Source organism: Lichenostomus cassidix, chromosome 21, assembly GCF_008360975.1.
Source record: "Lichenostomus cassidix isolate B80296 chromosome 21, HeHo_3.0, whole genome shotgun sequence".
Classification (NCBI taxonomy): Eukaryota; Metazoa; Chordata; class Aves; order Passeriformes; family Meliphagidae; genus Lichenostomus; species Lichenostomus cassidix.
The window spans coordinates 6,478,301-6,494,801 of NC_139501.1; the positions used below are offsets into that span (position 1 = coordinate 6,478,301).

General features: G+C 49.5%; 1 protein-coding gene and 1 long non-coding RNA gene across 3 annotated transcripts in view; one reads left to right on the forward strand and one right to left on the reverse strand.

The window, feature by feature from the left end:
• Positions 1-73: 73 nt before the first annotated feature.
• On the forward strand, positions 74-1,162 carry LOC146428408 (uncharacterized). The gene is made up of 2 exons (XR_014856180.1): positions 74-349; positions 485-1,162. It is a non-coding gene; the product is annotated as an uncharacterized LOC146428408 (long non-coding RNA).
• The window catches only part of IFFO2 (intermediate filament family orphan 2), a 42,245-nt gene continuing 26,171 nt past the window's right edge, over positions 428-16,501 (reverse strand). Inside the window, exons 4-9 of one of the 2 annotated variants that reach the window (XM_085080336.1) lie at positions 15,430-15,570; positions 13,497-13,639; positions 10,720-10,840; positions 8,225-8,314; positions 6,998-7,128; positions 428-6,265 (exon numbers count right to left, since the gene is read on the reverse strand). In XM_085080336.1, the coding sequence (XP_084936462.1) occupies positions 6,160-6,265; positions 6,998-7,128; positions 8,225-8,314; positions 10,720-10,840; positions 13,497-13,639; positions 15,430-15,570 (732 nt within the window). In that variant the 3' untranslated portion in view covers positions 428-6,159. The remainder of the gene's footprint in view (positions 6,266-6,997; positions 7,129-8,224; positions 8,315-10,719; positions 10,841-13,496; positions 13,640-15,429; positions 15,571-16,501) is intronic. The other variant, XM_085080337.1, reaches the window with a different exon arrangement.

The window sequence follows — 16,501 nt, forward strand, 5'->3', positions numbered from 1 at the left end:
GGAAATTGGGAAAAACAACAAGAGCAGCCCTGGGCGAAGGAGCGGCTGGGGCTGGGCGCACGGCTCGGTGGGCCCCGGCCTCGGGAGCGGACCTGAGCGGGGAGAGAGAGCAAATCAACCGAGAGCCCCTTTGGGAACCGAGAATTACCCAAAAGAGAGGGATCTTACCCAAAAGTGGGGCCTGGCTGGGGCACGGGGTGAGGAGAAGGCTGAGGTGTGCACGGGGGATTTTTGTTTCCAAGGAGAGTCATGTTTCAAGAGCAGCAGCTGAAAGACCCTAATTTTGAGGGGAGTCTGGGCTATTTTAGGACCCCAAATCACCCGGGCTGGTTGGATACTAGGGAACGAGGTCGATCCCTCCCTCCTCAGACCCAAATCCCTTCTCTTTCGAGGCGATTTGCACCCCGAGAATGAACACACAGAGCCGTTCAACCAGGAGTTTGGTATTTATTTGATAGTTTTTTGTGGTTTTCCTCATCACCAGAGAAAGGAGCAGGACCCGTTTGCTGGACACCTGGACACCTCCCGCCCCTGTCTCGCAGAGCCCCGGTGGTTCATGGCCAGCGTTGAGCCGCAGCCCGGGCAGGACGGAGGGACGGAGCGGCACGGACACCGGAGCAGCCCGCAGCAGAGCGGGGAGGGGGCGGTGGGGTCGGTTTTGGCACTAAAAAAAGGGAAATGGAGCAAACCCGCCGAGCTCAGAGGAGGGCGGGTGGCTGCGGCTCTGGCTGAGGGAGTTTTCCGGGCTCCTCGTGCCGTGGATTGGATTCTCGAAGCCTTTCATGGTCCCATATCCACCGGTGGTGTCCCATTGCGGGTTCCCAGCACAGCATTCCAGCTCCATCCCCACTCTGGAGCACGGGAGCTGGGTCATCCTCCGGCCTCTCCCCACCAGGGCTCCAACAGCCTCAGCAGTCCAGTCTTTTTCATTAAAATTCGCTAATATACAGAATATAAAGCACAATATTTACACGGGGACGGTAACCAGGGGCGTTCCCACACCATCAGTAGTTTGTTGTCGCAGGGACAACAGAAACCCTTACGTGACCTAAAGAGGAACCGACAAGAAGTGACACAGCAGGAGGGAAGAGTCATCAATACCCTCCACTTGAACACCATAAATAATAAATAATCATTTTTGGCAGAAGGTAGCTACGTTTAACCACAGGAAGGTGTTTCAAGGACTGGATTGTGTGTGTGTTGGTGAAACCACGTTACACGAGGAGTGTGTTTGTTTAGTGACCGAGGTTTAACCACCCGCAAACCCTCTCCAGCGAAATGGAAATTTCGGGTTTCAGGGGTGGCAGTCTGGGCAGCCCCACTGGGTTTGTGGCACCGTGAAACTATACAAGTTTGGAGCCACCCCAGGGGGTGTTTTAAGCATTTACATCATCATTTCCCAAAAAAAAGGGAGCTGGCCAGATCCACCAGCACCCCCTTCCGAAGTGCTTCACTGTTGGAGTGCCTCAAATTAGGAGGGAATGGTGATTTCAACAATCAAACAACCACTTCTTAAACACAATTTGCTGCTCCTTCAAAAGAGAAGCTTGGAAAGGCTCCTGCGAACGCAGAAGGGTCTGAGGACACTGAACTCACACAAAAACAGACAAAAGGGAAGGCTCGAGTGTTTCTTCACTCCTCTGCCAAGGGTGTGAAGCCCTCAGGGCTGGCACTCCATTCCCACCGGGAATTCGGCCGGTGGTGCTTCCAGCTCACCTCCCCTCCCGGCTGTTCCCACCGGGACACCGCTGCCTCCTTGGCTATTTTGTTTCCCGGTTAAAACTCAAACGGACACAAAGTTACCTTCCACGAAAAAGCTAAAAATCAAGCGTTTGGGTGGCGACACCGAGGGCAAAGAGCTTTAAAAGCGACGTGTTCCCCTGCAGCCGAGTCCTGGACCCGTGCAAAAGGATAAAAAAACCCAAAAGTCCTGAAGCCGAAGGCGGGAAATCCTCGCTGGGGTGTTCCTGCCCCACGGAAGCACTGGGATGTCTTAATTTGGCCGAGACAAATCACTGCTTAAACATCCAGCTCTAAAATGAAGCACTCGAACGTGAACCAGAGACCTCCCAGCACTGCAGCTCTTCCAAAACAAACATCCTTCCCATGCTCCCAGAGCCAAGGGAAACACCGGGAAGGAGCTCCAGGAGCACCCATGGCCGCTGTGGCTTTTCCTCAGCCAAGCCCTGGCCGGGGAGCCAATTCATGTTTTTGCTGGCAGGAATGATCACGGAAAAGAAAATTAATATAATCTCACTTTGGAAGCAGCTTTAGATGCATATTCAGGCACGATTCCCATCTGTTGTTTTGTTTTGTTGAGTTAATCCCGATTTCTACAGGTACAGGCAAACATGATTTGTGTCCCAGGCTGGGGCAGAATTTAACCCCTGCCCTGCTGTGCCCCCCGGGATTCAGGAGGTCCTGAGAGATTCCAGCAGGCTCCTCCCACTCAGGGGGAGAAATAAAATCCCAGGGAAGCAGCAACAATTCTGCAGTGGCAGAAAAGCTGCTGAGCCTGTTGGCCTCCCCTGGAGGAAGCGACCTGCGAGTGCTCCACAGCTAAACCTGTCCCGGTGATTTCCACGTTGGCTCTCAAAACCATTGGAGAATTTGGGGGTCCCATCAGAGCAGGAGAGACTTTACAAGGGAACAATTGCATCTGCTAACAGAAATCTTTAAAAACCTCTAATAAAAATAGAATATATACTGTGTTTTTATAAATAGATTACACATTTAGCTTAGATGTTTCATTACATTCCCCCCCAAACACATTTTTTTAAAGAATTTTGTTTTTTTCATTGTGTGAACTAAGATGATCATCACTAAGTCTTTGAAAAACATGTTTGTACCACATTATTCTTTAAAACATTTGTACCACATTATTCTTTGGACATTTTTGAACAACATGCATCCACAAACTGCCATTTGTTTACTGAAAACATTTTTGTACAAACCCATTTTAGGAATTTGATCTATTATTACACTGCTAACGAGCAAAAAAATTTGCTTCCTTGAAATCCCCTTTTAAAAAATGAGAAACAATGAGGAGGATTTTCTGATTGTAAATCTAAAAAAGTGTCAATATGACACCGCATTAAGAATAGAAAACAAAAATAAAGTATTTACAGCTTTACAAAGGAAAAAAGAAAGAGGTCATCAAAATCATTTCCAGCATTTTTACAATTAAATTCCTTTTTTTTTTCTCTGGCAAGCTGTGATCTGGTTTCTGGAGTGGTGCCACACAGAGCAGGAGCAGCAGCATGGACTTGGAACCAGCGACCTCCCAGGGAAACCCCAAGGACCAACCCCAGCTGCCCCCAAAAGGTTGGTCCAGCCTCAAATGAAAATAAACCCCCGACCCCGAGTATGAAAACACCTTTTCTTCTCTAAAAATGGATTACATGTGGTTATAAGAGACACCAACACCCATGGGAATCTACTGTCCTACACATCACCCCCGTGCACGTGAGTCCTACACCCTCTACTACACCCCACATCCCTCACATCACCCCATCCAGGTGCTCCTCCTCCTCCCCACCCCACACTGAATTCCTGCCTCGGGAATTCCCTGCCCTCAGCACCACAGAGCTGGGAACACTCAGCCTTTTTCCTGCTGGGATGCTGAGTTTGAAGGAGAAATCCCAAACCCACGGCGGGGCAGCAGCACAACCTGATGGCTGTGGGGATTCTCCGGTGCCAGCAGCATTCCTGAGTGGAGCAGAGCCAGGGTGATCCTGCAGGAGGCTGATCCACTGTGCCCAGCAAGCCCCCAGAGCACCACAGACATCAACCAGCCTTGGCAGACACTGCCCCAGCCTCACGAGAGGCTCCTGGGGAGCAGCTGAAGTTCAGACAGGCTCCAAACCCTTCCAGTTACACATTTCAAACATGCAGTCCCAGCCCCCTCCAAAAAACACCCCAAAGAGCCCTCTGCCCACCCCCCAGCTTGCAGCCCTAGTGAACATCACATTTACCACTTTGGCCACCTAAGAAAGAACAGGAATGAGCACTTTGGAATGAGGTTTCTCTTCCAGAGAAAAGTTATCTACATTTACAGGACAACACAGGCTTTGGAAAGCCTCTCACCAACAGCCTGGGATCCAAGGAGTTGTCACCTCCTCTGCACTGAGCATTGCCACCAGTAAGGACACCACAGGGATATCCTTGGATCCACATCAGCTGTGGATCCCAGTGGATCAGCCTGGTCCCTCCTTCCCGGTCTGGAAAACACAGTTTGACCCAGGTGGCCTCAAAGCAGGAGATGGATCTGAACTCCAGGAGACTCCAAGGGGAAAACATTCCTGTGCCCACAGCTCCAACAGGAAGCCTCTCAGGTCCTGCCCCTCTCCGTGGCCATGCCAGACAGACATTTCCACCCAGGAAGGAGCCATTTTCCAAGACACCTGTGCTCCTTATGGAATGAAGCAGCATGGATCCAGCTGGCTGTTTGCTCACAGTGCAGCTCCACAGATCCTGGATCAATACATCAGAGCCTTGGGAACACCACTTGGGAAGCTCACAGGATTGGCCACTTTGCCTTTCCATAACACTGAGAGGGTGCTGGAATTGGGATTTTCCCTGTCCAGCCCTAGCACTGCTCCTGCACAGCCCTTTTAAAGCTTCCTGGCAGGAAAAACAAACACATTTGGTATTTACTCCGAGTCTCACAACCACTGCTTAACTCCACAGCTGGCTTTGGGCAGTATCAACTACTCTCCTAGTCTTGGTCTAAAAACAAACAAAATTATTGGCTGAGGTTTATACCCTGTTTTTACCTGGCTGAGGTGCTACAATTCCCAATGTAACCATGAAGAGCTCGGTGATGCTGGAGTTTCCTCAAGCACCACCGGGCCATCTGATTTTTGATGCTGCTTTTCCTGGGTAAAAATACAGAAAGATGGGCAAAGCCAAGGTCTTGCCACTTTCTCACAGAGAAAGCACGTGGCTGTTCCTCCCCAGTTCTAGGGCAGCAGCAGTTTGGGGTTCAGTTTGCTCTGCCCTAAAAAGGATTCCAGCATTTCCCAATGTTCAGCTTTCCCAAAGAACAGCAGTCTGGAGCTCTCTCAAAGTCCTGTCTCCAGCCTACACCTATGTCAGTTTATCCTGATGCTTCAACTATCCCACTCTACACACCATGGAAGCAGCATAAAATGGAGTTATCTCCCTGTCAGCAAAGGAAAATCTGCAAACATTAAAAAAAAACCCTGAAAAAAGACACAAACCAAGCCGGACCTGAAGGGCTGACTGCCCTCCCAGTCCGATCCCTGGAAACAAAGGCATTGTGATATGACATTCCACCTCAAAAGAAGCTCTACAGACAACTACGTGTGCAAATGTGGGTTTAGCTTTCCTTTTCCCAAGAGATAACTGTAGCCCAGCAGGGACCAAACATTCCATATAAATAAGGCGAGCTTTTTTTTTGTTTTTGCATAGTAGTTAATCAGTGATAGTCCCCCCCCAGTGACCCCTCCTGTGCCCACCTGCTTTGCCACCAAGCTGAGTCCTGCTCCTCCAGGTCCTGGAGTCCAGCAGAAACCTTGGACACATCCCAAAGGCTCCCTCACCCCACAAGGTGGAATGAAGAAAACCCTCTGAATATTGTAGAACTGCTTCACCCCACGAGCTGGCTCCAAACCCACCATTACTTTTAAACGTTTGCAGTTCAATTTGGAGGCAATTTTTTTTTTTTTGTGCCAGACATTGGTAATTGCACCATAATTGTCTTGGGTTTGCTGCTCTTTTTGCCAGTGTTACTTTTGCCAATCAGCGCAGCAGCTCAATAAAACCAGCAGCTTATTGAAGTACCCAGAGCCTTTGCAGCACCATCCTCTGCTGCTACCAGCTTTGGTTGGCTTTTTTTTTTTTTAATAACATATTTTATAAAAACACCTGCTATTAATATTCCACTGGAGCTCCAAGAGGCTCAGCTTGGGGCAAAGGCACAATTAAAACACCGTGTTTCCCTACAGGACTCTGCATTTATGGTTTGTAGAACAATAGAAATGTACAGCACCAATCCTTGGGTGGGAGGGGATGCGTGTAGGAATGAGTCCTCAGAGAGCCTCTCAGGGGCTCACGAGTCTTTCACCTTTCCCCCAGCAATTGGTTTGGAATCTTTGCTCTCCAGCTTCCCCTTGTCTGGAATTCTCCTGCTTTCTATCAGCTGACCATGGGCTCCACGTCCGTCTCTCTGTCCAAATCATCCTGGATTTCGTCTGTGTTTCCTGAGTCGCTGCTGGCTACGGAGCTGGGGGATGGAGAATTCCTGCAGGGAAACGCAGGGAAAGGTGGGGCCAAAAAATTAAATGTCAATGGCAGAAGGAAAAGGAAAACCTTAAAAGAAAACAGTCACTGTCCCTTCATATTATTATTTAAAAACCCCTTTATTAACATTAAACACTGGCACACCCCAAGCTATTTAAAATCCCTTAATTAACATTAAATATTGGGTTTACAGTAAATATCAGGAGTAAAATCAAGCTGCCACACCACCCATCCCCTACACAAACACAGAAGCTGTACCAAGTTTACTGATGGGGAAATGGAGAGCAAAGTCTCCTACAGAGGCTCTCAGCCTCCCTAATACCCAGAGCCCTGAAAATTGAAAGTTTATCATCTTGTTCTACTGGGGTTGAGCAAGAGATAAGAGAAATCCCTCATAGTCTAAGGTTCTTAACACATGAGAAGATTAAAAAACAACTTCCTCATGTAAGTCCAGAGTCGAGATTTGATTTGGGTGTTTAAGAGTTCTAAATCTGAGATGTTAAGGACTGGAAGTCCACCCGGGTTGGAGCTCCCTGTGTTTAGGAGCAGCTTTGAATCCTTTGAGCTGTTAGAAGGTGTAGGACCCCACACTCTGCCCCAGGCCCCCTTCAAGGCTGATCCTGGGATACAAGAGTCTCCAAAGGACAAAGCCATCTAGTGACTGTGCTGCCTTGAGGCCAGGCTGGCAGCAAAGAGGAGCAGAGGATCCTCCTGGAGCAGGGGATTGTGTTACCTGTCAGCCGTGCCCTTGATGAGCCGCCGGCAGGTTTCCATCTGCACATCCAGCCCCCTCTTCATGCTGCACATCTCCATGTACTCGTGCAGGTGCCTGTTCATGTCACTCTTGGCTGTGGCCAGTTCCAGCTGGGGGAGGAAGGGGAGAGAATCAGCCCTGGGGGAGCTGCAATGCCAGCTCCCCTGCCCTTCCCACCCTGCTGGGGATGCCACAGCTGCCTAGAGCCCACTGAAACACCCCACAGTGCACATTTAACCTCACTGCTCCCTACTGCCAATGCATTCATCAGCTCAGGAAGGGGTGAAATTGGTGCCTTAGGATTTTAGCTTCTATATTTTTCCATGTATCTGTAATCCTGTAACTCTTTAGTGTATAACTCTGGACTTCGTATAGGGTGCTGAGCTGCTGTTCTCTCATTTTTAGACAAAACAGTTCCTCTCTAAGCTCAAAACTCAAGGACACCTCATTGTCTCAGAGCCCAAGATATGTAAACAGCAGTGAATTAATTGGGGGGAGCAAACTTGGAGTAATTGACTTCATCACCTGAAGCTGTAATTGGAGGATTAACCCCTGATATGCAAATGGACAAAACTTATAAAGTATGAAAAACTTGTGACCCACTGTCCATTTTGGGTGTAGCCCCTGGGTGGGCTGTGAGTGCCCTAAATGCACATGAAGGCCTTCAATAAATACAACTGCTTTTTATTCTCTTAACTTTGTCTAGCCTCTGTTTCAGGTAAGCCTGTCAGGCATCACAATCAGAGCTCCACGCTGGTTTTACACAGCCCTGGAGGGTTTTTCCTGCTCTTGGCACCTTGTTTGTCAACAGGCAGGAATTAATGAGAGCATGTTGGAGGCAGGGTAGAGATTTTGAGAAGCTCCAGCTGCTGTTTCTGGCAACCTGTGAGGCCCTGTCTTGGGAAGCATTTCCTAGGGTGAGGGTGGATATGCAGAACAAAGGGGGAAAAAAAAGAATAATAATGTGTTTTAGTCCTTTTGTCCCGCAGGTTCTCTCTCCAGCAGCCTCAGATTTATGCTCAGTGCTGTGGTATGGAGCAATAATAGTACAGAGAATGGCATTCAGGAATATCCCCAGGGTATGTCAGAAGGAAATGCCTTTGCATTCTTAGATATATGGACATTCCTCCTTCCCTCTGGGACACCCCAGAGCAGAGCAGAGCACTGTGCTTCTGTCCATCCATTAGGAACAATTCCCTTCCTTACCTCTATCTGCCCTATTGTCTCCTGGTATTCCTTGTCTCTCGTTTTGAAGAAAGACTCTGTTTCATGGATCAAGTTTCCCAGGTTTTCTTCCTGCAGGGGAAAGGAGGACACAAAGACTTAGCAGGGAACGAAAAGAATTCAGCAGCAGACTGGAGATTTTATTTAACCTCCCCTGGAAATGCAGGTTATTGTGTTCCTTCATGCACTGATTTTTTTAAAGGATGCACTATTTTTACACAGGCAAGGAATATTCTTCTGCAAACTGGAATACCAGGAAAACACATTTCTGTGCCATGACCACAGCTCTAGACACACAAAGAAGTCTGATCAAAGCTCCAGCAATTAAACCCATGCACCTGATGCATTCCAAAGCACCAAACCCTTGGATTTTCCTAAGCCTTTCACAGCCTGATCACACTTGGACAGACTGGAATTGCTCTCCAGCCATGAAACTTTTAATTTTGTCTGCATTGACCATACTGCTACTCGCAGCTTTGCACTGGAATTCTCATTTTCCAATTCCATCTCACTGCTCTCCAGCACCTCCCGTGCATGCACTGATTCCCACTGGAATTTCTCACTGCACTGCTGGATAAAGCAGTCCCAAATGCTGTCCCAAAGGAAAGCTCCTGCTTTGGATTGACAGCACAGTCTGGGCTCCCAAACATACAGAGCCACTTTGTGCTGTACGAAAAGGCACCACAATCTCACCGTTCCCTCTTTCAGCTCTTCAACCACCTCTGTTTTCCATTAAAAAATTATCATCAAATTAACACACGACTGCACCAATCAGTGTTAATTGGGTTTCCATGCTTTGGCCACATCTGTGGCAGATTTACAGGGCTCATTGCTGGTACCCACACCAGGCTATCCAGCCTGGAGTTACAAGAATCATCCCACTGATCCTTTTATATGCAGAAGAGCTTTAGGGAGGAAGGTCATAAAAGAAGGTGGCGAGGGCAGCGTGTAAGAACTTGAAAGGAATAAAACCCACGGAAGGAAGATTCAGGCATGTAAAGCACATGTTAAAGAGCAGGCACAGCCGGAGCAGGCTTTATTCTGAACCTCCATCTACAAGCCAAATCTACCCTTTCCTTGTATAATTTTCATTTAGAAGGATTTAAGCTTCTTAAAATCTTTAGAGTTTGCTCGTGCGGGGCCGGGGCTCGGCACTATCGCTGTGATGGCTGTGCTTAGGCAGGCACGCCCGGCATATGCAAATGAGCCTGTCATTAATTCCAGCGCGGCTCCTCGTTATCACTGCCACTCTGCCTCGTCTCGTTATCACTGCCACTCTCCTGCTCCTCCTTATCCCTCTGCCACTCTCCTGCTCCGCCGTTTCTGCAGCCCCAGCACTTCCCAGTAATCCCCACAGCCTGCGAGTGCTGCACATGGCTGGCTGATCCCCAAACGGGGAGGTGGGACACCAACACCCCCTGGCAGCACAAGAAAATATTCCCGAGGCTGCTGCTGCCTCAGCATCCTCCCTCTCCGGGGAGGCTGCAGGATTATTTCCCACTCAGTGATGCAGGAACAGCCATTCCCAGCTCATTCCCAGCTCATTCCCATCCCAGCCCTCTCCAGGCTGCTTTAGGAAGGCTCAGGAGTGGCTGGATAAGGCAGCAAGTTGCCTTTCCCTGGGATCGCAGGGATTAAAGGGAAGCTGTTCATTACCCACCAATGCCAGGAGATCCCCACTGACTGGGCAGAGGGAAGCACGAGATTCACGGGTTCAGAGGATCCCTGGGGCTTTTCGTGGTCCTGCAGCCACAGGTTCTTTGTCTGGGATGAGATTTACATCCTTTAACACCCTCCACAGACCACACCGAGGCTGCTTTGCTCCCCACAGGAATAACTGCAATCCATTCCCTGCTCTCCACACATCATTATCATTAAAGTGGGAATGATAACGCAGAGAGAAAGTGAGGTGCTGTGGGGAAGATCACAGAGTCCCAGACTGGTTTGGGTCTGGGAAGGATCTCAAAGCCCATCCAGTGCCACCCCTGCCATGGGCAGGGACACCTTGCACTGTCCCAGGCTGCTCCAAGCCCCACACAACCTGGCCTTGGACACTTGCAGGGATCCAGGGGCAGCCACAGCCCCTGGGCAATCTGTGCCAGGGCCTCCCCACCCTCCCAGGGAAGGATTTTTTCCTAATATCCAATCTAACTCTACTCCCTGTCAGCCCAGAGCTTTAGAGAAAGGGTGACAGATTCCCTGATGCTCCCAGAACAGACACCTTGGATCTTCTGCCTCTCACTTGGTACTTTTAAATACTCAGGTTAAAGGAGCCAAGGAAGTAAAGGTCGGCCAAGAAACTGATTGCACAGACTGAAAGTCAACCACAGAGAAGAAGCGCTAAGAGGATTTTAAAATCAAAGCAGGTTTGTGTGGCAAACTAGATCACCAGTCAAACACCCACAGGCTCGAGTGGTTAAAAGAGTAGTTGAGTTTCTGCACTGAAGAGTTGGAGAAAATAATGGGAATGAACTCACCTCTCCTTGGAGGTCAATTGAGGGATTGCAGTTGGTGAAGTCTTCCCAAAGCAGCAGTGTTTCCTCGTTCTCCTCCCATGTTAAACTGTCACAGTCGTCATCAAAATCAAACGTCTCGCGGCTGAGAGAACAGAACAGGCATTAATGAAACCACTCCAGCCCCACTCCCTCGGCCCTTTAATTAATTGTCTAGAAAAATGGGCTATGAGAGCTGAATGAGGGGACAATGCAGCGGCTGGAAATCCTCACAGCTTTTACAAACAGCCTGTGCCACTGCCCGAGTCCCTCTTTGCTGGGCTCTCTGCCACCCCAAAGCAGAATAAAAGCTCCTTGTTGGAGCTGCTGCTCCCAGCACAAGGCCTGGCTCTGCCCTCCAGATGGAGCTGCACAGTAGTTTCCCCTGTTTGCAAAACCACAAAAATGTTTGGAGCTGTTCCTCTCCTCCGTGGGCAAAGGAGCCCAAACATGGCATGGGGGATGTTACAAGGTACAGAATCTGGGCTGATTTCATGGGAATGTTATAAGGCACAGAACCCAGGCTGATTTCATGGGAATTTTACAGGGCACAGAACCTGGGCTGATTTAATGGGAATGTTACAGGGCACAGAACCCAGGCTGATTTCAAAGGAATGCTGCAGGGCACAGAACCCAGGCTGATTTCACAGGGAATGTCACAAGGCACAGAACCCAGGCTGATTTCACAGGAATGCTGCAGGGCACAGAACCCAGGCTGATTTCACGGGGGAGTTCAGCCAGAGGTTCTCCTCAGAACACAGGGTCTGAAGGGAATGAGGATGAAAAGGTTGAGCCCTGAAGGGATGTGCAGAGGAGCACACACACTCCTGAAGGCAGAGCAAGCAGTGGCCTTTCACACCATGACCTGCGCAAACCTTGTGCAATAAAGGAAAGTTGCAGAGGGCAGAGCACAGCCCGGTAGCTGTTTCTCATCGTGGTTAAGGAGCCCTGACAAAGAGCTGGAATTGCTCCCTAAGCAGCCTGGATTCCAGGCTGATGCATTTTTATGACTTTAGCTCACTTCCTCTGAGCTGATAACATCTCGGGAAGCAGCCCGATGCTGTCCCAGGAGGCTGCAGAGCTCGGCAAGGGACAGGAGGTTTGTCTGTATCAGCAGCACTGTAAAAATGTCATTTAAAAAACTTGGACATTCATGATTGTGCCTTTTTCAATTCCACTTCTTCAAACAATTTTCTTTTTGCAAGACCTGTCCTGCTCAGAGAGCACAAAGGCTCCTGGGCTGACCTCACACACTGCTCAAAATCCACGGCAGTTTGATTTTTTTACAACTTAACTCTTAAAATTAAGTTAATTACAGCTAAAAGGCAAGTGGAATTTGTTTCTGTTAATGCTATAAGCTCCTCTATAAATTATCTGTTTCTAAACTATTGTTTTCTACTTCACAAAGACCCCAAGCCCATCCCCAATGAGCCAACACTTGTCCACACCACCCCAACCTGACAAAGCAAGACTCCTGTAGCACTTTGTCCCATGTGTAGTAGGACCAGGAAATTCAGAATTTCCAAAGAATTTCATTAGCAGGACCAATAAAAACTGGGTATCACAGGGGAAGTTTGGGAACAAAATTAAAAACAAAATGCATCACCAAACTAGTAGGTTTATTTTAGCTTCTTGCTTTTTAAAAAAATCCACACATTACCTGCTGTGACACTGAATTCAGCAGTGAAGAAGTGAAAAAATCTGTATTTATTACACTGATTACTGCTAAGGGCCTAAAAAAGTCCTAACAAGGGGACTTGTCTACAGCTTTTGCACAAACCATCCCTCCCACACAGGGAATTCAGGCAGAAAGGAGGAAACACTCGCTCTGAACACAGAACTCCTAGCTATGTCTGACAACAGAAGGGGAGTTGGTGGTTCTTAGCTCATTCCCTGGATACTCCTCCACATGGAATCCTGTCCTGCACTGGCTGGGAAAGCACTGGAGCTCTGCAGGAGCAGGCAGCAGACACCCCACACCTCACCGAGAGCTGCAGTCAGACCCACGGTGCTTCCTGGGGCTTTTCTCTGCCAAAAGAAAATAGCAGAGATCCCCAAAAGCCTCCCCAGGCTGGGGCCACCTCCACCCTGTCCTTGGTGAGAAGGGAACACAGGGAATATCTCCAGCCACCTCCCTGCACTGCTCAGGGCAGCACCATGTGCACAGAGACCCTCCTTGGCTGCTACAAACTTCCTTTGTGAGAGGAATTTGGTTTGGGGTAAAGCTTTGGCTTGGGATAAAGCTTTGGGCAAAAAGATTTGGTTTAGGGGTAAAGCTTTAGGCAAAATAAACTCCAATTTTTCCAGTTTGGGTATTTGCAGCACAGCTGGTAACACCAGCATTCCTGAAATCTATAAACTGTTGCCCACTGATCTTCCACTCCCATTTGCCTACTGCCCAGCTGAAAAACATCCCAAAAAAACTTGAGAAGTTTATATCCACTCCAAACTGAGCTTTCAGTTTAAGTTCTATCCAGCCAAGCAGCAGCAAACTAGAAATCAAATACTCAGCCAAACACACAGAATAGACTGCTGGGTTTGACCCTTTTTTGTTCCATTTTTTCTCTTTTGCAGCAACACGGAGTAGCACAACTCATTTGTATTTTTCACATCCTCTGCAGTTCCTCCCATCTGAGGGAGGAGCAGAAATCCCTTGATTTTATTTGAACGTCCCCAAACCCTTCCAGCCTGTGCCAGGCTGCCAGCTCAGGGGTTCTGGGGCTCAGGCTGCCTGCCAGGAGCAGTTTTCCCGGGATACTCACAGCTGGTTGAACATCCTCTTCATCTCATCCGTGATGTTGAGGGAGCAGCTGACCTCATCATCCGAGAACCTCCCATTGTCGGCGTCCTGCTCTGACAGCTCCTCGTCAGACGTGAGCTTCCTCTCCTTCTTCTTGGAGGCCACCTTGGGTGGAGAGAGCAGCAGTGACCACAGGGCTGGGCTGAGGGGCACTGGGAGGTCAGGGGTGGGAGTGCAGAAGGGTGTTAGGTTTGAGTGGGTGTGACTGACTGGCAGCTCCCAGGAAATCCAGGGATTCCCTGCCCGGATTGACGATGGGAATTGTGCCTGAAGGAGGGGTGGACACAGAGCACAGGGAAGCAACTGGGAAGAGCAAAGCAAGCTGCAGGCTGCCAGCGCTCTGGGGATGCTCATCTCTCCCTGAGCCTGGCCTGGAGCTGCCAGGGGACATGCAGAGGCTGGAATGAGCCAGGGCAAAGCGGGAGTGGGCAGCAGTGCCTGGGCAGAGAGCAGTGACAGAACTCTCCCTCTCCTGCACCGCCACAGGTGTGGCTCCAGCACAGAACCCCAGCAAGGAACAGACAGGAAACCTTTCCAGAGAGCCTTTATTCCAGGGGCATCCCCACCCTAGCAGTAGATTAAGAATCCTCAGGCAGACACAAGAAAGGTTGGCTGAGCCATGGAAAAGCCTGGAGAGCCTCCAAGAAAGGAAGTTCAGGGAACTCAAGGGACACCCCTGCAAGGGGCACAGAGAGATCCCAGAAGATCCCAGAGGGCTGGGAACACAGAGAAATCCCAAATCCCACAAGATCCCAGAGTGCTGGGAACACAGAGAGATCCCAGATCCCAGAGGATCCCAGAGGGCTGGGAACACAGAGAGATCCCACAGGATCACAACAGGCTGGAAACACAGAGGATGCTCCCAGATCCCAAAGGATCCCAGAGGATGCTCCCACCTGGCGCCACAACCACACAATCCAGTCTCCACCTCTGGCAGCTTTCCCTCTGCTGGGCACACAAACCATCCCTTGCTGTCCTGGTCATTCCAACCCTGCAGGCCTGACCAGGAGTGTGCTCTGCAGCCACCTCTGAGCAGAAGGACTCACCAATTCTCCTCAGAGACAAGAAGCAACCACTGGCACAGTGCAGTGGCTCAACTTGCCACAGAAATAATTCTGCTCTGAGGAAGTTTGAGCCTTTTGGGGAACATAAGGGGAAAAACCCATCAAACATTTCGGTAACTTCACCTGTAGAGATCACAAGGATCTTTGACAGTGTTTTTGGACAGCATTTAGCACACTGTGTGGCATCACTATCCACAGAAAAGCAGCAGATTGACTGAAAGCCTGAACAAGAGACATTGAGATGGAAGCAGAAGGAAGGTGGGTTCATCAGGGCTGAAACTGCACTTGTGACAAGAGCAGCTGCACTGGGAGTGGCAGCTTTGCTCCAGGCAGAGCTGTCATTGCTGGCTTTTGCAGCAAATTAAAGGACTTTCCTTCTAGCACCAAGGAGCTCCAAGGAAAGCAACTGTAGCTTGTGTCTCATGGAGCAGCCAGAGCTCACCATCACAGAAATGTTATTTCTGGCCATGGGGCTCAAGCCAGAAATAAGAACATTCAGATGACAGTTCCACGAGCTTAAAACCTCTCACTTGTGAAGGGAACAAATGGGAGGGAGTAATTATACAAACCTAGACCCTGTCACACTGCCTTTTTGTCCCTGCATTCAGTGCAGACTAACATCAGACTCACAGCATGGCTTAAAGATCATCCTGGGACTTCTTTTTTTTAAAACTCTGCACTCTGTGCTCCTGGCGCTGCAGCAGCTCCTGCGGCAGAGCTACACTGACAGCGAGGGATAGAGAGAGTTCAAGAAAAGGCAAATGACCTGACCACATTGCTCAGCACTGCTCCCTCCTGCCCTACCCTATGGAAAAGTCAGGGCCTAATCACCTGGAAAATCTTGGAAACGTCTTCCGAGTTGCGCTGCTGCGCGACATCGCACAGCTTGGCCGTGATATCGATTCGGCGGCAGATGTCCATGTCCACCTTCATGGCCTTTTCTTGGATCTTTGTGTCCAGGTCTGTCATGGGCTGCAGGAAGGACAGCAGGGGTTACCTTCTATTATTAGACAGTTCAGGCAAGAGGAGATACCCCTCAGTATCTCTGGAACCCCAGGCCACACCATGGCTCAACAACTATCACCCTGTGCTCCGGGGGGACAGAGCACGGGCAGTCCCAGGGACTCCACAGCTCACAGGGAACTCTCACCCCTGAGACTCACAAACTTCCAGCTCACAGGGATCTGCCACCAAAAAAAACCTGCACCCACCCCAAAACAACTGCTCAGTGTGGCAAGGGGAGCCTCGACGGGTCAGGAACAGGGTGGGACAATGGAATGCCCAGAGAAGCTGTGGCTGCCCCTGGATCCCTGGCAGTGTCCAAGGTCAGGCTGGACAGGGCTTGGAGCCACCTGGGATAGTGGGAAGTGTCCCTGCCCATGGCAGGGGGTGGCACTGGATTGTCCTGAAGCTCCCTTCCATCCCAAACCATTCTGGGATTCCATAAATAACACTTTAAAAATGGAGAAAACCCCCCAGCGCAGCGTGTGCAGAGCAGAATGGAATCTAAAACCTGGTGAGGATGCAAAACTTCCCCTCTTTCAGACAGAAAACCTGTGCCTGCAAGGAGGAGCTGCAGTTCAACCAGAATCCAGGCCACACAGAAACTGCACACAGAGCATGGGACCATCAGATCATGACTGGATCTGAAGAGATCCATGAAAACCTTGGCACAGAGAACACTCCTCACTGGCACTAACCTGGCTTCCAGCCCAGCAAAAATTCTGCAGGAAAAATTCTGCATGAAAAATCCTGCCTTGTAGTAGTTCTAATTCCTAAGAGATGCTCCCACTCAGACAGAGCATCTGGCTGCTTGTGAAGAAATATTAAAAAATCCCAAAAGCATATTTTCCATCCTAGTCCAGACTCACTCTGTTGGACAGTCCCACTCCTAAGCAATGCT